This window comes from Cynara cardunculus, assembly GCF_001531365.2.
Source record: "Cynara cardunculus var. scolymus isolate 2C chromosome LG 16, CcrdV1, whole genome shotgun sequence".
Lineage (NCBI taxonomy): Eukaryota > Viridiplantae > Streptophyta > Magnoliopsida > Asterales > Asteraceae > Cynara > Cynara cardunculus.
In genome coordinates this window covers 4413933-4439614 of record NC_037543.1, presented here as the reverse complement: position 1 = coordinate 4439614, position 25682 = coordinate 4413933, and the positions used below count along the sequence as shown (strand labels likewise).

Genomic DNA, 25682 nt, shown 5'->3' with positions numbered 1-25682 from the left:
ACATACCGATAAATGTCTAAAGTCTGAAATTTTAATCAATAGTTTGTTTTCGTAAAATTCGGTGCAAACATTTTGTAAAATTCTCTTGATTTTCATAAAATTTTCATAGTCGAAATTCATCTCAACAATTGTTTAACAGATGGAACACACTAAGAACCTTTTAGATACTTTTCAAATTTCCGATGCTATCAGGAATGTCGCCGGTGAGTTTGTTGCAGAAAGATAGATACTTTTGATAAAGAATAGATTGCCGATAGAAGTTCTTGTTTCACATTAATCTTCTAAGCTTACCTATACGTACAGAATTTATATATATATATACTACCTTTTTTTTTTTTGTAAGGGTGTCCGGGCCAAAGCTCGACTAATCCCCGGCAAATTTGGAGGCTAAACATGGCCCCACTTAAATGTCGTCAACACTCCCCTCCCAGGGCTCGAACTCGGGTTCATGACTATGACATGCCTAAGCCTTTACCACTAGACTGGAAGGTCTTTGACTATATATATATATATATATATATATATATATATATATACTACCTTATAAGCCAAATTTATCAAAAGTCTTAAAAACAATTTTTAATGCACAAAGTCTTAAAAAACTCATAATGCATTTAGTATTACTACTTTATGCATTCAGTCTTAAAATCTCTCAATTTACAATTAAAATAACATATAATACAAGTTACCAATGCACATTATTACGTTTTATTTTCATGTTCCCAATATACTTTTGACACCTTTCACTCATGTCTTCATCATCTCATACCTCTATGTCTTCTCCTCATCTCCCAATGTAAGATTCAAACTGATATTCACCATGAGTTACTAAAAGTTCTCTCATTCAATTGCTCTATACCTCTCGGTCTTGCTCTCGATCTCTTAATTCTTTGCTTTTGGTGTAAATCGAACACATTTATAGAGTTGTTTAAATATGTTGAATTTTAAATATATTTGATTTTAAATTGTCATACAATTTTTTTCATCATGTAAAGACCAAGTGTAACGTATATTATCATTAAATATTCTCTAACAAAACAGTGAAACTTCAAAATCGTTAAAATTCACGGCTCCCGCAGCATTGCGTGGGTACATAACTAGTGTGTGTGTGTGTGTGTGTATATATATATATATATATATAGAGAGAGAGAGAGAGAGAGAGAGAGAGGGTAAGTGATAAGACTACAAAAAGTCTGAATCAATCAAACATAAGTGGTAATTAAGACATGAAAAAACAAACAAGACCAAAGTAATTTAAAATAAAGAAAAAGTGTGTAAATTTCCCTTATCATAAAAGTGTGTAAAATTCCCTTATGATGTGAGGACATATATTTGTCGCACCACAATGATACGACAAGTTGACTTATCGCACCAGTATGATGCGACAAGTTGGTTTATCGCACCCATGTGATGTGATATGATGGGGTCCTCGCACCAGTGTGTTGCGAGAAAAGGGGATTGTCTCATCTATGTGATGTGGGGAATTTATGTTTTCATCTACATTATGCAATGAGTTTTTATTTTAATGTGATAAATGAGTTGTTTGACTATTTGATGCGATAATTGGATAATGTCTCATCATTTTGATGCGGCAAAAAATGTTTGTTTTATTAAAATGTTGTTTATTTGTTACTGACACAAATATGAGTTTATAAATGTGTTTTGGTGATTACTTACCTTGTAATAGCAAACAAATGAATTTCTCACTATACCTCAAGATCTAACACTCATTTTGGTATTTTGAAAATGTGCATTACATGTCGGGCACAACCAGAAGATAAGAGGAAGAGAAAGTTGTGAGGAATTTATGAGATGTTGAGAATAACATGTTATTGTTTGTATTTGAATACTTGTACGTTATGTATACAAGTTTTGTATAGTGATTTTGTGGAAAAATTTAGTAGCTATTTTGTAATGTAGTTTTTATAAATAATGAAACCAATTGTGTAAATTATATTTCAGCTAGATTTTCACATCAGGTTTAGAATTAAAAAAATAAATCGAAAATGCTAACATGAAATTAATAATTATGATATCACATATTTATTTATATATTTAATAACTAAATTCCATTTTACATTTTTAAATAAAGAAATTAAAGATTAAAACCTGAAAATCCATCCCATCCCCAGACCATCGTCACCCGTCTCCAAAATCCTCATCCCCGTGACCCATCTCCTCCCTCAATGGCGGTATTTGTTTTACATCCCATCTTCGATTTGAATTTGAATGTTTGAAAGCTTCATCAATGACAACTATTATTCCCCTGTTATTTTCGCTCCCTGGTTTAAAGGTTTGATTTCTCATTCAAATGTATTGTTTCCATGGAAGCCGAAAATTTGAGGAGAGAGGGTCGAGGGGCATTATGGGAAGAAGAAGAAGAAAGGAGGCTGAAATCTGTATTGGAAGCATTAAAAACTGATGAAAACAATCCAAATTGAAGAAACCAAATTGAAAATCACTTGCAATCGGTCCATAAAAACTTACATGTGAGTTTTCCATCTTTCACGCATAATCCATAACTACAGCCATTAAAACTTCTCCCACCAAGGTGTGTATATTTAAGAGAGAGGGGCGGATATGTTAGAAGAGATCGATAAAGCACTTACGTTTGCTACCATCATCAGAAAATCTTGGGTTGCATCATCGGCTTGTTGCTTCTGTTGTCCTACGGTTAAGCTTCAATCTGTTGTCATTCTATTTCTTTCTCATTGATATTCTTGTTTGGAACATACATCATTGATCTTTGGTATTTTGATTTTGATTTTTGAGTTGGGTTTATATTTATTTTAACAATACTATTTTATTTCTATTAACCAATACTTTGTCATGTCATATTATGTTTACCCGTTACCTATTGAACAGGTAATTAAACTTAAAGTTTGTGTGAGACCTAAAATGATGGGTTTGAAAGTTGTTTCCCTAAAATAGGAATCAACTCAAAGTTGGTTCTATTATGGTGTAATTTTCTCATTTTATAAAGAAAGTTTCAGTAGTTTTGTATTTTTAATAATATCTTAAAGAGTTTTTAATTTAGTTTTTTTTTTCTTTCTCTCCTAAAAAGATTTCGACAAAACTAGTTTTTGTACTTTCCCTTCTTTTCCTTACATTTCCTTTGTAAAAAAGGTTTCAAAAACAAAATATTAGCGCCCCTCAGTCTTATATGCTCATACACTATTCATTTGTGAATATAAATATATTGTTGCATTTTTGTTTGAATCTTACATTCCGCATGTTACAGATTTCAAAATGTGAACTAATGTATTAAAATGATATTAATCATTGAAAAAGATGTATGAGTTTGAATACTAATTAAATTTGGATCAAGGATTGCTATTAATTGATTGAACAAATGACATATTTGATATGTCTTTCGAGTCTATTTCTCCGTATCTCATCGTTCGAAATTAAAACTAAGCGCCTGCTCAAAACTAAAACTAAAACTTACCTCCCTCCTTTATCTTATCTGGTATATATGATAAGAACCGATAATTTTACTCAATACGTGAGAATGGTGATTGTTAACCAATTAGTAGAGGTGTTCAAAAAAACCGTTGGACCGTTCAAACCGGCCGAATCAAGTCAAACAAGACCGTTTTTGGTTGTTTAAACGGTCTGGCGGTTTGGTCTGGTTTGGAAAATAGCAAAATCAGGTGGTCCGCTCCACTATGCGGTCTGGAACCCTTTTTAGGCGGTCTGAACCAAACCGACCGCCAAATACATATATATATATATATATATATTTATTTATTTTAGTATTAGCAAATCCAACTTTTTTAACTTATGGACTATGACCTAAATATATCTCTAAGCCCAACATAAAGTCTAATATATAACATAATCAAATCCAAATGAATCGGCGCCTAAAAATCTCTAAACCAGTAAACATATCGACACATTTGACATTGACGGTCTCCAAATTTTGAAATCCTTCAAGAACTCTATCGATCTTTCCTAATACATGGTTTAATTTCAACGAGATATCAACCCAGTGATTCAATTCTTTCCTTCAAGTTTTTCGATTCCAAACTCAATCTGTTCAAATCTATTAAAGGCTCAAACCGCCTAAACCGGTCAAACCAGACCGCATTCTCGTGGTCTCGGTTTGATCGGTCTGGGCACTTGATGTCAAACCTCTCGGTTTAAAAAAATTTATAAACAACCATTACGGTTTGGTTTGTGATCTGAGGAGTTAAACCGCCCAAATCGGACCGCGCCAACACCCCTACCAATTAGCAATTACCGGATAAAAGACGCTTTTAACAACAATTTTAGTAATGTCATTTTGATGGTGTGCCTTATCTGGTAAGACATTTGTTTTGAAATGTATGGTCTTTATTTTTAAAATAAAGCGATCTATTATACATCAGTTATTTTTGACGTCCTGTAAATAACTAATGAATATCTATACTATATTATAAAGCATTTGATAAAAATTTTAAAAACAAATTTTTATGCATAAAATATTGTTTACTAATGCATATTATTTAAAATTCAAGATTACAAGTAGAATATGCATGAGTACATCTTATTAAAGCTTCATGTTTGAATTCGTGTAACTAATTGCAGATAAACACAATTAAATACATGATAAACATCATTTTAAATTTAAAAAATCTAAAATATAATTAAGATAATTATCGAGTTCTAACAAAATACTTAATTGTTATCTTAAAAAAATATTTTATTAGACCAAAAATAAATTAGTTCATTATTAAATTTAATTGAATTATATAAAAAAATGAATTAAAGGAATTGCATAAAAACGAAAACTTTTAAATAGTAATTTGATACTAAAATCGATTATTTTTTTCAAAATTTTATAATATCTTCAAATTTATATTTCACTCAAAAATAAAAACATTTTATTTTTCTCACAACCAAATAAGATCGCATTATAACATTGATGGATTCAAATTATAAAACGAAACATTAAAATCAAGATGTATCTAACTGCATTGCGCGAGTACCCTTCTAGTAAATTACAAATGAATATAAATTTGTCATTATTTATTGCAATTTTCGTTATTTAAGGATGTGACAACAATAATAACCAAATTGTGAAATATCTTCTATTGAAGGACTGAATTGCTTATAATAGATAGTTGAGGGGCTAAATATGTAACTTTCCATATGGGTTACAACTTACAAGTATAACAACTCAAAATGTGCACGAAGGTTAGACTAAACTTGAGGCCTTACAACAGCCCAACCCTGTTAACCCTAAACCCCCAAATCTTTATTTCCCCGCTTCAATCTCTCTGCGCCTCTCCATCAAAACTACAAAAATCTTGTCTATTTCTCAATCTTTCTTGATCATCTTCTTCATCTGTTATACCCTAATTTCACAGATCGAGCGTTCTCACCAAGCCATCACTCCGTCCAATAGGTAATCAAAGATTCTTTTTCATCGGAAAACAGAAATTAAGTAGCCTTATTAATGCTATATATCACGAACCAGCTGTTGATTGGTTAAATTTATTACTGTGGTTTCATTCGGATTGAATAAGTAATATCTGTGGGAATAGATTTATCGTGAACAATTTTTTTCTTGGTGTTGTTCATCGTCATTTGTAGTTTTATACATATATCGATGGTTTTGATTTTGTTTTACAAGGTTCTTCTTTGCTATTTAAACGAATTTCTTGAACTTCATGATCATTCAAAAGATGCAAAGTTCATGGGACGCGAGGATGCAAAATATATAATTATACAAAATTCTTGTTCCTCACATTTAAATGTGTGTATTTAACGGAATAAGCTGGTTACAGCTGTGTGTTAATTGATATTTTTATTTGAGAGGGTCATAGTACTCTACAGAGTTATTGATTGGTGATAAATCTTGGGTGTTTTTTGAAGGTGTAATCTTTAGAATTTATAAGTACCTTTCTTTGTCTGCACTTCTCTAGGTTCTTGAATATGTGTCCTGTTTCTTGGCTGTTCATGAGATAAGGCTTGTGTTTTAAAACACAAGAAATACTTATGAGCCATTCTAAGCACAGATGGTTTGGGATTTTACATATCTTACTGGCTTAGTACATAATAATTATTTCACCATGGTGCTAGACTGCTTGTGTCACAATAAAAAATGCAATGGATCTAGTGGTTACTCTAGGAAACAGGAGGTAGAGAATTTTAAAGGAAAGATTTTTCTTCTATTTTTTAATCCTGTCTTTACCTTATTTACAATGTAGTTAATTTGAACTGTTATTGTTGCTTGCATCATGTGATACATTAGACAAATGCGATGCCCTAGTGACTCATCTCCTTTCTTTTATACAGGTCTAAGGTCACATGTTTTACTGTTCTAGTCTCATCCCATATGTTAACAATCCCAACCTAGACGTAGCTTGGTTTTTTTTTGTCAAAGCTTGGAACTTAACAGAATACGTTTTCATTAAAGAAGCAAATGGGTTCGTTCTACGCCAATTTCTTTTTTTTTTTTCCATAATTTCTAATTGGGATTGAGCTTTTATTTGTTGTTATATGCAATATATCCTGGCAAATGCTGTGGAGCATAGTTGTCCAACTGCTATATGGTTCATGAACCAAATATTGCAAATCTCAAGCACAGATATAATCTGAATTAGGGTAACATCTGTGAGTATTAAGTTTGAATTTTGCGTATGTTTTGGATCATTTGGGCATGTTAGAAGGAGGCAGATGATGGCGCAGTTGAGGAGGGTGTAGACCGTAATGGTTGAGGGGGTGAGAAGGAGAGGCAGACCGAGGAGGATGTGGGGTGAGCAACTGAGGCTGGGCATGGCAGCCTAAATATCTTGAGGGCGTGAGTGAGTAAGAGTTTACAAGGAAGCCAGATTAGGGTAGTGGTTTACTGGTTAATTCATAGGGACTAGTAGTTACTGCAAAGGGGGTAGGGGGAGGGGATGGGCTAGAGAACCAACAGAAAAGTTACCAGTCCCCTAGGATAGCTAGAGAGAGGGATTAATTTTTAGTAGTTGGGAGTGCACTATTATGGATCCTTCAAAATCTTCAAAGCTTTAATGAATAAAAGAAAAAAGAACTTCCGAATCTTGCTAAAAGCTGTCACTATCTGGGATCTTCACACAAACAGCCTATCTACTCCTAGAGATAGATGAAGGGTTTGTGTGCATTCTATTTCAAAACCTACTTTTGAGTGACATATAGTGGTTACTGGTTACTTTTGGTTTGGTATGTGTGTCCATTCGGTGCATATTCAAATGTCAGATATTCATGCATGTAGTTGGTCTCTAGAACCTAGTTGTTGCTTTCACCACGGGAAATCCTACATATTCCCCTTGACCATGGCAATCACCTGTTACTCAAGAGACCCAAAGTCTTGGTTGGCTTATCTGCATATTTCCTTACCTCTTGTTTTCTTCTGATTCTCCTATTTACCAAGATATTCTCCGTGTCTGTTTTTTTGTCATCTTGTCTTTTATATCACTCTTTGCGAATAAATACTGATCAACATTTGTTATGGTTTAGAGCATCAAATTTTAAATATAAAATTTACTCTAATTCTAGAAAGTTCTACAGCATGGGTTGAAATCCAGAATTACTGGACATGGAATATGCTTTAGAACTCGAATGAGAAGGAAGCCCATAACATCATTAACATGATAATCATGTTAAACGTAAACAAACTGAGTTTTACTCGAGAGGAATATTACAAAGTAACCTGATTTTGGTTTTTTCAAACTGCGTGGTAGAGATTCAGTTGCATTTTTAGCTGTTATTCACTGCTCTCATAGGCCCTCTGTACTACAAGCTAACATATTCTAGAAACTCCTCAGAGAAGGGGATGCTAGCCAGCTCCATTTAGGCTGATTCAATTTAATCATTGGATATGTAGGACACAAAAAATATGATTCAACATAGAGAGAAATATGGAAAACAAAAACATTGCTCAAATGTGTGTATTGTAGATATGGATACCGATAATTATTGACTATATACTTGCCATGCTTACCCTTTCCAATCTCCAATACAAATTTGACTCAACGTGCAACTGCTGAGTTGGTTGCAAATATTTTAGCAGAGTCAGAGTAAAGATTTGGAGAAGACACAGAGTGGGGTTTTGAGTGGAATGTTTTATTTAGTCGTTTCCATTGTGCTTTCTGGCATTAGAATGCAGTAATTCTGTTCTTCACCTTAAGTAACTAGCATCAACTGTCTAGATATGAATTATGAAAAAGGGCCTCTAGCTATAGCCAATAATTTCCTTACTTAAACCGGTGAATACTCTCAGCCTAGGACCAGTAGCCAGGGTTGTTTTTTGGCAGATAGCATGATGAAGCTCTAAATTGGTAATCTGTTTGTTTGTACTGCTGGTTGTTTCTCCTGCTATGTTTGTAATCTGCTTATTTTATGATCAGTCGGAAAGATCAAGTCCAACGAATTTTTTGTACAATGCCAGCCAATAGAACTTTATTCTGTTTATAAATTTTTGTATGCCATGTGTTTGTTCAACTTGCAATTAATATGTTCAAATAGTCTTTAAATCCATCTACTCACTTATTTGGCTGTATTGACCTTTGTTCTTCTTACATCAGTGTTAGCTTGAAGCCGTGGATGTTTGAGCTGCCATAATTATGAAAGCCCGTGCATGCATTCGTCTCATTACTTATCCAGATGAGCTTGTAAATGGAGAGGCGATTTATGTCTCCTCAAATTCTCTCCCGATAAAGGCTTCACACTTTGAACCTGCTGGTCATTCCTTTCATGATGTTGCACTTAAGCTCCGGGGATATTTTGAGGAGGAAAATGTAGCAGATGATAACGAAAAATTGCCTAAAGACAAAGAGCATGAGTATATGCAATCATCGGATTCATATAGCAGCAAAGGTAAAAAGAAGTCAGGTGATGGGGCGAACCAACAAGATCATTATGCATTATTGGGTTTGGGTCATTTAAGGTATCTTGCAACCGAAGAGCAAATTAGGAAGAGCTACCGTGAGACTGCTTTAAAGCATCATCCTGACAAGCAGGCTGCTCTTCTTCTTGGGGAGGAAACCGAAGCTGCTAAACAAGCAAAGAAAGATGAAATAGAGAACCATTTCAAGGCCATTCAAGAAGCATATGAGGTGTTGATTGATCCTGTGAGGAGAAGAATTTACGACTCCACTGATGAGTTTGATGATGAGATTCCTACCGACTGTTCTCCACAAGACTTCTTCAAGGTATTTGGACCAGCTTTTATGAGGAATGGGCGCTGGTCGGTTATTCAACCTATCCCTTCACTTGGGGACGACAATACCTCACTTAAAGATGTTGATGCATTTTATGATTTTTGGTACGGTTTCAAAAGTTGGAGAGAGTTCCCACATGCTGATGAGTTTGATCTTGAGCAAGCGGAATCACGTGACCATAAAAGGTGGATGGAGAGGCAGAATGCAAAACTATCGGAGAAGGCAAGGAAGGAGGAGCATGCAAGGATACGTTCTCTTGTCGACAATGCTTATAAACGAGACCCGAGAGTTTTGAGGAGAAAGGAGACGCTAAAAGCAGAGAAACAGAAGAAAAAAGAGGCCAAGTTTATGGCAAAGAAACAGCAGGAGGAGGAAGCTGCTCGAGTTGCCGAAGAAAATAGGCGCAAGAAAGAAGAAGAGGACAAGCAGGCTGCGGAGGCTGCTTCACAACAGAAGAAAGTGAAAGAAAAGGAGAAAAAACTTTTGCGAAAAGAACGAACTCGTCTTCGAACTCTCTCGACTGCGGTTGTTTCCGAGCGTTTGCTTAATCTTAGCAAAGATGATGTGGAAAGTATCTGCATGGCACTTGATACATTACAATTAAGAAACTTATGCGACAATATGGAAGGAAAGGAAGGGCATAATCAAGCTGAACTTCTGAAGGAGGCCCTTAGTTTGGACCATTCTGAGAAAGATCATGTGGTAAAGATCAGTCAACAAAATGGAACTGTAAAACCGAACGGAAATGTTCCTAAACCTAAAAGTACTCCTGAGAAAAAAGAGAAACCTTGGGGGAAAGAAGAGATCGAGCTCTTGAGGAAAGGGATAGTGAAGTATCCTAAAGGTACATCTCGCCGATGGGAGGTCATATCGGAGTACATTGGCACCGGGCGGTCCGTGGAGGAGATTCTAAAAGCAACCAAAACCGTTCTTTTGCAGAAACCTGACTCATCGAAAGCATTTGATTCGTTTCTTGAAAAGCGAAAACCTGCAGTTTCAATTTCGTCCCCTCTTACAACCAGGGAGGAAGTTGAGGGGGTTCCACTTACTTCCATGCCCACTGAGCCAAACGGTGTCTCTTCCAGTCCTGCTCAAACCGAAGGGGTTTCATCCAAACCGAGCCAAGATGCAGAGAAAGTGGAGCCAGCAGCCTCTTCAAGTTCAGACCAAGATGTATGGTCTGCTGTGCAGGAAACAGCACTGGTTCAAGCTTTAAAGACATTCCCAAAAGAAACCAACCAGCGCTGGGAACGCGTTGCTGCTGCTGTTCCGGGGAAAACAGTTAACCAATGCAAGAAGCAATTCACATTGCTCAAAGAGAAGTTCAGAAACAAGAAAAAGTAATCGCTCGGTTTTCTGTGAGTATCGAAGATTGCAAATGGTTAAGTTCGTCATTTTTGCCAATACCCGAGTTGTGAAGTAGCATCTAATTGAACTTAGATGCCACAATGCAGATGTGAAGAGATATTTGGCTGGGCACACACATTGCTGACTTACTGGAGGTATGAATGTTCCATATTCTTTTGGATAGAGTAGTAATGGGTTTTTGTCATTGGTTAGCCATAACAATAAGTTGGTTCCATTCTACTCCATCCCCCTCCATCCCCCCACCCCCAGCTCTAAAACTCATTTTTATGAAATATGAGAAGAATCTATACTGTCTATGATTTCTAATGTAAGGCTAGACATATGTCTAAGTATGCTACTATCTTGATTTGCTAATATTGTGTTTCCCATGGTTATCATTTGAAACGTGATTTCATGCAGCCTGTATCGAGGATAGAAATATGTCTTAGATTATCTCTACCCTTGGTGTTTAGTTTTTTAAACCATATGCTAAAGGCTGCGTTTCTTACGTAGAACGGTTCAGAACAGAACAAAAACTGGTTGTCGTGGTGCGACAATTAGACTGACTGGACATGACTGTAGGAGAAAAGTTTTTTCCTGTAGCATCAAAATTGGTGGAATAAAATCTAGGGAAATGGGACAAGTTATGTCAAATTAGGTCCCCAATACCTTACACTATTCTTTCTGTCTATCCCACTTTTTCCCATCTAGTCTTGTTCGGTCCTGTCCGTGTACCAAACACACACGTATTGGTCTCTACCTTCATACGAGGTAGAAAAAATGAGTTCGAGCCTCAACAAGCTCGATCTGGATTTGGTGAGACTGAGAGAGCCAATTTTGATCTCAGCAACATGTGTGTCTGTTGTAATCTCATCTAGAATTTGGGCTTAATCAACCTCAAAATTTAAGGCAAGGCTTTGCTGGAAAAGCATGAAACTAGCCTAGAAAGAAGCTTGTGTTAAAGATCTCATATGCCCCAATGATGGATTTGCTCAGATATTGTAGTTTTGTTGGAAGTTTGATGCACAATTGTGGCTTGGTTGTAACTCATGTTTGAAAACCAATTTCAGTTAGGACGCATTTGGTACATGAGACAGGACAGGACATGACATGACTAAACACTAAAACGTCATCTGACCTCATGGAGGAAAGTATATACAAGTTACCTTGATTCCACTGCCGACATTTTCTCGATGCATATATTTGTCATCAAATGTTGCATCTTCTTGTGTTTCCAAATTTGCCAAGCTGAGAACCTTACAATCGAGTCCGGATTACTCATCTTCTTTTCGTCCAGATTTACTTTCATACGAACCCGAAATATTCCAGACCAACCCATTCAGATCTGCCTTCGATGTGTGGTTGCCATGGTGAATGGTCATCTTTTTTCGACTTTGTAACACTAATAACAGCATATAAATCAACCTTTCTGCAAATTGATTCATGTCACAAATCACAACTACCATCTTAGGTGGTATATTTTACATTGAAATCAATCTTCCCCATTTGGTGGTATGTTTTAACCATAATCTCTCTTGCTTTTTCCCCAAAAACTTGTTTCTTAAACCATCATTTTGCACGAAAAAGAAATCACCACATCATCATTACGGGGTTGTTTGCTGAACGTTTAGTGGGTAGACATCTACGGGCAAGAGAACTCTCGGTTACTTTATCTTGTAACATTCTTGACCATCAAAATTGATTGTTGGTAAGCATCTTAAACTCGGTTAAGAATGTTTTTCTTGACCAGGTAAGACTCGCGGTCCATGTTATGTCTTTTATTGGGTATGATTCTTAGTATTTGTCATGCTAAATCAGTTAAGTAAGTGATAATGATAAACATTTACTTGATAAACATTTAGTTAACGTCAAAACAAACAACAAAACCAAAGAAACAAGCAAAACCCAAACACAACAAAAAAGCAGCCAACAAAACCCAAACGCCTACACTACCGAGAGACTTGAGGAGATCCTTGAAAAAAACCAACACAAAACACCTTCTCGAAAAAGATAGCAAAAGCGAAACAAGCTAGTTACGAAAACAATCGCCAAATCACAAAAAACCTCCACAATCCTACGACCCATCAATTGCCTTTTCCTCCAAACTAATCCAGCTGAGAGAAAGAGAAGTCCTTATAACGCACCTAGATCCAGTAATATGACTATATTGTTATGGGCAAATTACGTGAAAAAATAATTTACTTTAAATTAATTTCTAATTTTAGGTAAAGTAATTTCGAAATTTCCATTTGAATACCCAAGATGTAAAGTTTTAAACATTTAAGTATCCAGACAACTTGTTGAAGAATTAACCGGTTATCATGATGATGTGATATCCAACTCAGTATTATTTGCTGACGTGGTTAGTGACATAAATTTTTTTAATCTAAAATTACTTTTTTTTAATCTAAAATTAGTCTTCAACGGGTGCCCGAGTATTTGAATGTTTAAAACTTTATATTTTAGGTATCAATACGAAAGTTTTAAAAATATTTTACTCAAAATAGAAATCAAGTTAAAGTAGATAATTTATCATATTGTTTTTGTTGAATTTTGATTAAATTAATTAACCTAAATAATCCACTCAAACAAAAAATAATAATTTAAATAATTTTACCGTTGTAAAAAAAATGACCGACCATAAATAAAATGGCACAAAAGCGAATATTTCTTCCCCACTTCTGGTTTATCTCTTCCCCAATTCCAGAATCACACCTACCCAATCCAATGGAGCTAACCCTAGACCAACTGAAGCAGTACGACGGCACCAATCCATCAAACCCTATTTACATCGGCGTCAAGGGCCGTATCTTCGACGTCACCACCGCAAAATCCTTCTACGGTCCCGGCGGTTCCTACGCCATGTTCGCCGGTAAAGATGCGAGCAGAGCTCTAGCTAAGATGAGTAAGAACGATGAAGATGTTATCGGATCTCTTGATGGACTCACTGAGAAGGAGATCGGAATTTTGAATGATTGGGAGAAGAAATTCGAAGCTAAGTATCCAATTGTTGGTTCTCTTGCTGCTTAAATAAATTATATACATGAATAATCGGTTTATCTGAATCGAAAACAAACTTGCTTGAAATTGCATCTGGTTGTAGCTGCTGAATTCAATGTTTAGCATAAATTTGTGGCTTATGTTTCCAGATCGCTGACTGCTTTCTTCATTTCTAGTTTGAAATTGATTGGTGGTTTTCGATTGTTGTTTGCGTATATTCGATCGGTTGTGGATTTTGTTTGTGATTACGGAGTTACGGTTTTCATGATTGGTACAATACATGAGTCCTGTTTTTGCTACAAACTCCATAATTGATACAAACTTACAATAGATTTCAGTTCTGTTTAGAATAAAAGAACTATTTACCCTACCACCATTGTTGGCCACCGCTAGTAACACCGTCGCCATTGCTGACCACCACCAACTGCCACCACTCTTGACCCAACATCAGCCACCACCATCACACAAAGAAACCTAAAAGGTAAATTGCAGGGTTATCATTTTTTCGTTCAAGTTCTGAAGGTAGATTACAAGAATCAAACCGACAGATTTTCAACTTATGTCAACCAGATCAAAATCTTTTAAATTCAATTCTATTTCTATCATATTCCAATTCTTTTAAGTTCAATTCCATCCAAAAACATTCTACGAACAAACACCCCCTAAAAACCAAGAAATTTTGTGAATGGAATTGGTTCCAATTCAATCAGACTATCGGGATCCGCAAACCGAACACCTCTCTTTAATGTTTGCATGCACCTTTTCCGGTCCTGGGCGGTGGGTGCTTGTGGGAGATGCTTTAGAAACATAATTACCTCAAATGATCAATTCTTTATTATCCCATTTGGCTGTTTCCCTTGTTGACGCTCCATATTTGGCGAAACAGTTTTTTTCTTGAGTTACGTGCATTATGAAATATTTATGTCTCTTTAAGTTGGTAATTTTGTTTTGTATTGTGAATTATTTTACATAATTTAATTTTATATGAATTTTACTTTTTTAAATGTGAAAAAAACCGTTTATTGGGTAGGTAATGGCAAGTCTTCAAGCCCATAAAAGAATGCTTGAATTTGTTATATTAGACCTGTTGGACAAAAATATAGGTCTAGCCATATCCAAGTCCAATCTAAGGGGTCGTTTACTAAACACTTACTTGGTAAGTGGTTACCAGATAAATTTTCTTATCAGATGAACAGGAGAAGGACCAAGAATCTTACCGGATAAGAATGATGAAGAGTCTTACTCGATAAGTGATGATGATGACTCTTACCCAAGTAAGCGCTTACCCAGTAAATTGTTGCATTCAATATGTTTTAATGTACTAAAATCTTGTGCATCAAAATGAATCATAATGTTGACTCCTATCAGTAAGAACTTATCGGGTAAGCAATTGGGCAAACAACACCTAAATCCACAAATGATCAGCTCTAGTACAAGTCGTCAAAGCTAAAAACAAGAGGGAAAGTGAATTTTGTCTCCACGAATCAAATCAAATGACAATGGCTTCTTCAATAACAACGATTTTTAATGTCGAATTAGTTGGTCAAAGAGAGTTTGTAAGGAATAACGTATTTACATTAGATTTGAAAAAAATAAAGTGTTCAGTTTTATAAAAACCTATGAATGTTCAAATTTTCAAATGGTTAAAATCGACAAAACTACCCTTTGTCGACAAAAAACCAATCGTTGTTCTTATATATTATTGTCATGTCTGAAAAATAATCTACAAGTAGTTCAACCGTTAAAAATCTTTGATGTAAAACTATGAAATTTGATGGTAAATAGGTTTTCAAACTTTTCGTGATTCTTGTTGGTTTTTAATTATAAAAGCATGAATGCAAATTAACAACCGACATAACCCACAATATAAATCAAATGCGAATATATATAGAGTTTAAGGATAAAGGATTTGCACCATGATTTGAAGTTTTTCGAACCCTAGTCCTACTCAATGGAGCTAACATCGACTGATGATTTTACTCAAGGTTCTAAATGACGTGAAGCATGGCGACAAGTCAAGAATCAAGTCTTATATGCCACGACGAGCATGTAGCGTTTTTCAATGCGTGATATAAGTTGGTAAATTTGTATGTCACATATATAATTACATATATACATATATGTTTTCTATTTATTATTCGTTGAGATGCTGATATCTAAAAATTTGTTTCATATTAGAAAAAGAGCGCTCATATATATACATACATATATATAGAGAGAGAGAGAGAGGAGCGATCAAACCACCCAACTTATACAAACCGTGCAAACCACCCTCATCCGTCGATTTCATTGTTTAATCTTATGAAATTTTTTCATGAAATTGTTTAATCTTGTGAAATTATTTCATATAATATATTTTTTGATGAAGTTGTTTCATATATGGTTATGAAATTGTTTCATATAATACTTAATGAAATTTTAATGAAACTGTTTCATGTATTTCTCTAAAATTAAAATAATGAAGATGGTAATATCCATGATTAACACCCTCCACAATAAAAATGATTAATCAACCTCTCATAATTACAAAAAAAAGAACAAAATGAAAAATTATAATTGGTTGAATGAGGTTTGCACGGTTTATACAAATTGGATGGTTTGAATTTGATTGCTCCTATATATATATCACAGTATTAAATAAATAGTTTGTGATCAAATATTCAAACTAAAACTTGAAAGAGTTTTACAATCTTGTTTTCGTCGTGAGTCTCTGGCGTATGTGAATCTATGAAACTACAAGTGATGTGATTGGATAATATGTAAAAGTGTAAAATATAAATTTAAAAAGATACTAAAAATAATTTCTTTTAACGGTTAAAAAATAAAAATAAAAAGTTGCGTCTCGTAAAAAAAATGCATGTTGTGGCGTGTAATAGCATGCATCAAGGCGTCATGATTTGAGACATGTCTTACACAAACGCTATAAGCCTTTATCGTAATGACGAAAACCTGTCTTACGTCATGGTATGCCTTTAGAACCCTGATTTTACTAGATAAACTGTTCATTAGCAGTAGAGGCAAAACCAGTATAAGTGATCACCCTAACTCTCTTACCATAAAGCTAAGTAGATTTTTTTATATATAATATTTATATACATTAAAATTCATATGTACTTCTCACATGTTGTTAAATGTTGGCTTTTGCCACCTGGGGCTATAGTAAGTTTTAGGAGTCGGGGCTATCATGGATGGACCCAATAATTTTTTCAAATGATGACACCATTTGATTATAAGAAACAAATATTGAGATATTTATTACAACATCATAATTGGTCTGTTGGTTATTTTATTATTTTTCATATGTGAGGTCTTGTGTTCAGTTTTTTTATTGCACTTTTTTTTCAGAAACATAATAAATGTGAAATTAAAAAGATAAAAACTAAGAAAATGATACTAACGGGATTCGAACTCGGATCTAGGGTGAAAAAAAACCTTGCAAACCAACTCTACGAAGGAAAACTTATGATCTTATTGTAGTTTCAAGATATATATGGTGGCCACAACAAATCAATATGGTTGCATCTTCACGAACCTAAAAATTTTTACACTACGGGGGATGAATGAAACGGTGACACGTGTCATCGTTACCACCGTACTATGTCCGTCCATGGGGGCTATTCACCCAATTAAAGTGGTATGTTAGCTAGGTTCAGAACGTCATGAGAGAACCGGTGTTCAAAAGCACGTAATGGCGTAATATGGCGCAAGACACGTCTCCACCGTTACGAAATGACCATAGCGTTTCTGTAAGGCATGGCTCACGCCATGGCGCGCCGCGACGCGTGTTTTTTGAAACACGTGATTTTTTTCCAAAAAAAAAAATTATATTTCTTTTATTATTTATATTTATGTTTTTACACTTTTAGCTTTAGATTTCACACTTTTATATATCTACTTAATCACATCACTCATTGTTTCACAAATTCATAAACGTTACAGACCTACGGTTAAAATGAACTTGTAAAATTACCTTTCTAAGTTCTATTTAAATATTTAATCAAAAACCTATTTTTATAATAATAATCTTATATGATTTTTCTTCTTCTAATATGAATATGCATTTTTTTAATATTATTATCTGATTAAATAATATATAGAAAGCATATATCTATATATAATTCTATACATGACATACAAATTTGTCGCCTTATGTCACGCCTTGAAAAAGGTCACGTCCTCACCATGATGTATATGGCTTGAGACTTGATATCGCCACCACACCATGCCTCACACCTTTTTGAACCTTAGAGATAACTCGATCCATATCCGTTGTGGACATTAAAGCATTGACATGACCTTTCCTTAATACAGGAGGATCGAGTAGGACAAACGTCTGGTGTACGACTTATCATACCCACAATCCACGCTAGATAGCCAAGTACAAAGTGGATAACCGTCCGAAAGTTCAAGCCCATGTTTAAAACCTTTGATTTTGAAAAGGTGGGACCCTACACCAACGACTTGGACCCCAATGGACCAATAATGTTAAGGACCAAAGTCTTGCCAATAATTCTAAGAAAAGCATATGAACAAAAAGTAAAAAAGAAAAGGAGTAAGGGGCCGTTTACTAAACAATTATTTGGTAAGTGTTTATTGGATAAATTTCTTTATCGGATGAACATGAGAAGAGCTAAGAATATTACTGGGTAAGAGCAATGAAAAAAGAATAGAGAGTCTTACCCGGTAAGTAAGGATGACGACTCTTACCGAGTAACTTGTTGCATTCGATATATTTTGATGTACTAAGATCTTACGCATCAAAATAAATTATAATGTTGAATCTTATCGGTAAGCACTTAGGTAAACGGCTCCTAAATTACATTCTTCGTTCTTATAGTTTGTTAAAAAATGTGATTTTCGACCCTGTAATTTACATTGCAGTTTTCATTTTTATAGTTTGTAATTTATTGTTATTTTCGTACTTGAACTAATTCTTACCTTTTTAAGTACAAAGAGACCAAAATAATAAAGAATTATAAAATAAAAGGACTGAAACAACAATAAATTATAAAACATAAGAATGCATATAGTAATTATTTACAAACTATTAGAACTAAAACCACAATATCTAAACTATAAGGACAAATATCGTAATTTTTAACAAACTACATGGATGAAAAACGTAAACTCAAGAAAATATATGACCATTTGACCATCATCGTTGATCGCGTGTGTTAGTGTGTACAAATGGTTAAGTCTGCCACCGTCCATCGCCGGTCAACTTTTCTTTATTATATATTTAAAACAAAAACTATTTATAATATATTATAAATCATTTGATAAAAAAATTAAAAACTATTTTTTATATATTAAATATTGTTTATTGATGTATATTACTTAAAATTCAATATTATAAATAAATTATTCGTATATACAAATTATTAAAGCTCCATGTTTGAATTTGTATAACTAACTACAGATAAAGATAATCAAATTCTGGATAATTATCTCATTTTAAATATAAAAAATCTAAAATATATTTAGGATAATCATTGAATTCAAATTTATATTTCATCCCAAAAAATAAAAATAATATCGTTTTTTCGGTACCACATAAAATCGTATTATAACATCGACGGAGACAGAATAAAATGAAACATTAAAATCGAGATGTATCTCGCTGCATGGCGCAAGTACCATTCTAGTATTATAAAACATTTGACAAAAACTCTTAAAAATCATTTTTTATGCATGAAGTATTGTATATTGATGAATATTACTTAAAATTCAAGATTACAAGTAAATTATGCATAAATACAACTTATTAACGCTCCATGTTTGAATTCGTGTAAGTAACTGCGGATAAACATAATCAAATAGAGGATAAAATCTCATTTTAAAATATAAAAWATCTAAAATATAATTAGGATAATTATCGAGTTCTAACAAATTAATTAATTATTATTTTTACAAGAAAATTATATTATTAAATCAAATATAAATTACTTTGTTATTGAACCTAAATTAAATTATTGTTAAGCCCAGATCTGACAGTAGAGTAATGTAAAGGAATTTAAAAAGAGATTTGTAGAAGAAGATGAATAGAAATCGACCGCCGCTTTCTTTATTGAATGGAAAATACAATCTCTCAAAAACCCTAATCGACTCTCATGTGATGTGTTTGAATCTGTGTGTTACAAAATGTTGATAATTCATCTATCTTCTATTCTATGCATGTATCACTTCTTATATAGGCGATATTTACATGATAACTGAATCATATAAATAAGGTAACTAAATCCTATAAACAAGGAAATAATCATTATCGAATATGGGATCAGCATCATCCTTCAAGATTCTGAAGATAGTCGTGCAGAGCATAGACCAACCAGAGGTTAGACCAACCAGAGGATAGACATTTTAAGCTCATCAGCATCTTCAGGTCTTCCATCCTTATCCCCGATTGCTTAATAAAACTTTTTAGAATAATTAGGATCAATTTGATCCTAACAATTATAATAAAAAAATTAAATTAAAAAATTACATAAAGAATGAAGAATTTTAAATAGTTAATTTGATACTAATATCGATAAATTTTTGTCAAAATTTTATGATATCTTCAAATTTATATTTTATTCAAAAATAAAAATATCATCGTTTTTCCAAAATCACATAAGGTCATACTATAACATTGACTGAGATAAAAAATAAAATGAAATATTAAAATCAAGATATATTTCGCTACATTGTACGAGTATCATTCTAGTTCTCATTAATACACGAACATCATTTGAATTTATTGAATATTTATGTGTAAGAGATTGTTTATCAAATATTTATCGTGTAAGTATTAATTAATAAGGGGCGTCATCCTTATTTACTTTATAAAGTAGCATTCTTAGTAGATTGTTGTTAAGCGTCTTTTATCCAAAAAATGCTTGGTAGGTAAAAGTCTTATTTCTCACTTATCGGGTAAGATTCTCCAATCATGTTATACCTCTTACCTGGTAAGATTATTGATCTTTCTCATATTCACCACGTAAGGTAAGTGACACTGGTAAGTTCATACCCGGTTTGATAAACGACCCGTAAACAATTATGAAGATTAATCTTTAAATTTAAAGCATTTGTTGGCACGTTTCTCGATGTCAAACTCGGTGTTCAAACAACTTACTATAAACTTCTCTTTACATAAAAATAAATAATCTAGAAGTTGCAAATCCTCGAAAACAACTTGTTTTAAACAAGCTTGGTACTGCGAAAAAGACCAGTTAGTCAAATAAAGACGGATCTAAATGTTTTCGTTAGTTGTACTACAAAAAAGACGATTATAAACTAATTATAAGGACTAGATTTTTTTTTACCATTTTGTTTCGTTCATGAATCATGACGAAAGAAAATGGGCTAATCTTACACATCGTTAACTCGTGTTTTTGATTTCTTATAAGTTGGTATTTGACAAAGAAACCATTTGGGAGGAGGGAGTTTGGAGAGGTAACGGGTAGGGGTGCTCATGGGTTGGGTTGATCGGGTTGAAGACATTTGAACAACTCAATCCAATGCTTGCGGTTTGGAAAAATCTTAATCCAACCCAACTCAAACCAAAGTGCAACCCAACCCAACCCGTACGGGTTGGTCGGGTTGATACTTTGGTATATTAAAATATTCTTCTAACTTTGAATATGTTATTTCTCTACTCATAATTTCTTTTTCATCATCAACCATTTGATACAACTTATTCATATTTCTTACGTATATCACATTCAATTAATTTTCTCAATTTTACATATATATGTTCACAGTTACTGAACATATATATGAATGAGTTATATAGAGATGTGAATAGATTGAAAATATGTGTATATGAAAAGTATACATGATAATGTAATTGTCTAATGTAACGCCCCCAGAACCCCGTAGCAAGATATTGTCCGCTTTGACTAACCCGCACCTAACCAGTCACGGTAGTCGCACGGTTTTCTTCTGGCGTGGGCATGAACCGAAGTTCGTATCCCACCCAAAACCGGTCTTGCTAAGTGAGGTATCCACACCCTTATAAGGAGTGCTTTATTCTCCTCACCAACCGATGTGGGACGGGTTGTTACACCCTCCCCCCGTTAGGACACAACGTCCTCGTTGGGCCACATCGATCCGGGTCTGGCTCTGATACCATTTGTAACGCCCCCAGAACCCCGTAGCAAGATATTGTCCGCTTTGACTAACCCGCACCTAACCRGTCACGGTAGTCGCACGGTTTTCTTCTGGCGTGGGCATGAACCGAAGTTCGTATCCCACCCAAAACCGGTCTTGCTAAGTGAGGTATCCACACCCTTATAAGGAGTGTTTTATTCTCCTCACCAACCGATGTGGGACGGGTTGTTACATCTAATGTATATATTAATAGAAATTCAACAATCATATTAAATCCAAGAAATAAAAAGATATCGAGTTCATCGGGTTGGGTTGAGTTCAAATAATAGTAACTCAATATCAACACAATACCTACAGTTTGACAATTTTACAACTCGATTAGACATCATGTTGGGTTATATCGCGTTGGGTTGATCGGGTTGGTCGGATTTTTGAGCACCCCTAGTATCGGGTGAGACGAGAGGAAGGTTAGACCGTAGGCAGAGCAAATTACTAGAGCCTTAAGACAGATAGAAGGATGTTTTCTCGTTTGTAATTTTGATGTGTTCTATTGTAAATACTTACATAACGTTTTCTATATCCTTTTCTTCATACCTCTTTTCATAAATCTCGACAATTTACTGTTTTCCTCAATTACTTTTCAAACGTCTTTTTATCCCCAAACTTTCAAAAACACTGTAATTATATCTTTTCAAGTCAACGTCTTTACAGAAACAACTTCTCTATTATTTAAGCTAAATAAAAAGTCTGCATACATCTCATCTCAACCCTACTTTCGAGTAAAACGTACAGAACATGTTCGATTCCGTCATCAACGCGAGGGCAGTACATCGATTGTATGCAAGAACTTCTTGCGTAAACACTGTAAGCATTAAGACCGACATGAATTTGTTAAGCACCAATAAGACGAATAACAACGACGACATAAAACGACTTAAATTAAGAAAAAACGCAGTGGACCGAAGAATCGGAAATCCGAAATGTTGCATCATAAAAAGGAATTGTGGGGTTGAAAATTGATGATTAAAAGTTAGGTTTCAAAATGATGGAATGAAGTATTATTGTTGACCAACACGATTGGTATCATTAAAGTTTCACTCCAAATATCCATTTATAAAAAATAAATGCATTCAACACGTGCTTGTCACGTGGACCCTCATGCTTTTTTTGCTTTTTGGATATTTAATAATTAATGGTCTATTGGTTAACATTTAGGTTCATAATCATTTAAAAACCTCAAATAACGAATCCATTAGTGCTTCAACTTTATTAATATTTTATTATTTATTTATATTATACAAAAATAAAAAAGGGATTAATTTTTTTTTTAAATTCTTTAAAATAGAAAATAAAAACTTGTAACAAAATCTATAAGAAACGAACATAAAATTTATTTTAAACCACAAGGGTGGTGTCTGATTGGTTTGAGCTTGGCTCCAAATGTCAAATGTACTAGTAGGTCCCAGGTTCAAATCCAAGGAGGAATAAAAATCTTCTTGTGGCCATGGAGGTTCAAATGCGGCGACTCCGTGTTATCTGCAAAACAAGTGGTCGTCCTGGAATTATTCAGCTCGCAAAGCGAGTTGGATATCCAGGTTAATCAAAAAAATATTTTATAATAATTAATTTATATATCCTTTTATCAAGTTTAACTTATAGATTTTATAGTTTTATTAAAATAAAATGGTTAAAAAATAATAAAAATAAACAATAACAAAAAATAAATATATACAAGAATCCAGGTTCTTACTTTTTTACTTAAGCACTTGGTTTCCGATAAAAACCTGTAACTGGACAAGAACCTATGTCCCTCAGTGGAGGTTCTTATAAAAACATCAGCAAGGACCTTAACAATAAGGTTTTTTGAAAAAAGAAATGTACTTTTTAGTTGTTGCTCACAGCTTCTGTCTATATAAGGTTTTTTAAAAGTTTGTTGGTTATTAAATATACCGAATATTTTAATTAATATATTAATATTAAAATCTCCAAAATAAAAAAGCTGTTAAACTTAAATGTAACTTTTTTTAAAAAAATTCGAAGATTCTGTTATATTACTAATAAGATAAATATTAACAGTTGTCGATTTTCACGACAAAGAAATTAAAACGACAACGAAAGACTCAAAATCACAATCCAATACGAAAAGACCATCTCTTGTTTTTGACGACAAGAAATTCGATGACAACAAAAGCCTCCCTCATAATCCAATACGAAAAGGGTGTCTCCTATTCATCCCACCCGACACAAACTACTAACGAAGTACTAAATTATTAATCAAATATATGAGAAAATATTTATATGTATTTTGTAACGATCATGATAATGGAAAAAAGACAATCTTGTCGTAAATTTGTCGAACGGTTTCCATTGTTTTGGGTAGAAAATGGAAAAGAAATAACGAGCATCCGTTTTGTAATATACTGCAAGTATATTTATGAATGCAGCGTGATATATTTTTACTTCGTCTCTTTTGATTTTATTTTATTTTATGTAAGTTATTTTAAATTAAATACGTGGGAGACTATACATGTTTAAATCTCAAACATTTTCAATGAACCTAAAACCAAAATGAATCTAATTTAATACAAAAAAAAAAAACGACATCATATAAGAATTAACAACCTAAAACCAAAAAAAGAAAATTCAATTTTAATCCAAAAAAACTTAAAGTCATATGTACCAAAAGATATTGAGTAATATACAAAACTCACCAAATAATTGTATTTTGACTTGACATCCAAAATATTACATATTTACATCCAAAAAATAACAAATTTACATCCAAAAAATAACAAATTTAGATTATAAACCTAGTTTGAAAATAAGATTTTATGAATTACAGTTTTATTTGAAATAAATAATATATATTATATTAAATAATATAAATAATTAAAAAAACCTAAGCATTTTTTTAGGTATCAAAGTGAATGATAAATAAATATTATGCTTTTTATTTGTAGTCAAAAGTACAATTTTTGTATATTATTTTTAGAGCAAATTACCTTTTTTTGCCTTATGGTTTGTTAACCATAATAGATTTAGGGATCTCTTTACTAAACGCTTATCCGGTAAGTACTTATCGGATAATTTTTTTGATCGGATGAACATAGCAACAACCAATAATCTTACCCGATAAGAGCGCTGATAAGGATGAAGAGTTTTACCCGGTAAGTGAGGGTGATGACTCTTACCCGATTTGATGTACTACAATTTTACCCAATAAAATAAATTACAGTGGTAACTCCTAACGTTAAACATTTACTGGGTAAAACGGCCCCTTAGTTCTCATGGATTTAGAATTTCGGTTTTTATTCCTATGGTTTGAAGTTTATTTCTATTTTATCTCACGAATCTCACAAATTATATGAATCAATAAAATTTTACGTCTTTATTGTATACAACTAAATGGAAATATTACTATTTTTTTGCTCTAAATTTCTTGGTCAAAACTTTTGCAAGACACATCAAAATTTATTTTTCCAAGAATATGAAAAATGAAAAACACGAGATATTAATTTTGGGAAAAGTACAATAAAAACCAATGAACTTTCTTGTTTGGAATGATTAAGTCCTTGAACTTTTTTTTGGAACAAATAAGTCCTTGAACTTTTCAAAACATGTTAAATAAGTCATTGGACAATTTTTTGGCACAAAWAARTCCTTGGACATTCCAAAATATATTAAATAAGTCCTTAAACATTCCAAAAAATGTTAAATAAGTCCTTGGACTATTTTTGGAACAAATAAATCCTTGAACAATCCAAAACATGTTAAATAACTTCTTGAACTTTTATAAAACATGTTGGATACATTCTAATGACTTGTACAACTAGTTAAAATGGTAATTATTTTTTTGTAAATGTAAGTACTTTTTTGTTATGTTTGTTTAATTTTATAGAGCTAAATACTTTTTGGTTCAAAAAATATTTAGGGGCTTAATCGTTCAAAATATGAATGTTCATTGGGTTTTTTCCCGATTTTTTTCACTATTTTACCACTTTATTTTTTTCAAAAAGTTATTTAACATGTTTTGGATTGTTCAAGGACTTATTTGTTCCAAAAATTGTCCAA

General features: G+C 33.3%; 2 protein-coding genes across 4 annotated transcripts; both read left to right on the top strand.

The window, feature by feature from the left end:
• Nucleotides 1-5186: 5186 nt before the first annotated feature.
• On the top strand, nt 5187-10925 carry LOC112529247 (dnaJ homolog subfamily C member 2-like). Of its 3 annotated transcripts, none has more exons than XM_025140425.1 (3): nt 5187-5389; nt 8538-10531; nt 10628-10925. In XM_025140425.1, the coding sequence occupies exon 2, from the start codon at nt 8577-8579 to the stop codon at nt 10515-10517; it is 1941 nt and encodes a 646-aa protein (XP_024996193.1). In that variant the 5' UTR covers nt 5187-5389; nt 8538-8576; the 3' UTR covers nt 10518-10531; nt 10628-10925. The 3 variants fall into 3 exon arrangements, with proteins under 3 accessions (XP_024996193.1, XP_024996194.1, XP_024996192.1); XM_025140426.1 differs by having other exon boundaries at nt 10614-10925; XM_025140424.1 differs by having other exon boundaries at nt 8538-10925.
• Nucleotides 10926-13199: 2274 nt separating this feature from the next.
• LOC112529433 (probable steroid-binding protein 3) lies at nt 13200-13762 on the top strand. Its single transcript, XM_025140714.1, has one exon. The coding sequence runs from the start codon at nt 13248-13250 to the stop codon at nt 13548-13550; it is 303 nt and encodes a 100-aa protein (XP_024996482.1). The 5' UTR covers nt 13200-13247; the 3' UTR covers nt 13551-13762.
• Nucleotides 13763-25682: the final 11920 nt, after the last annotated feature.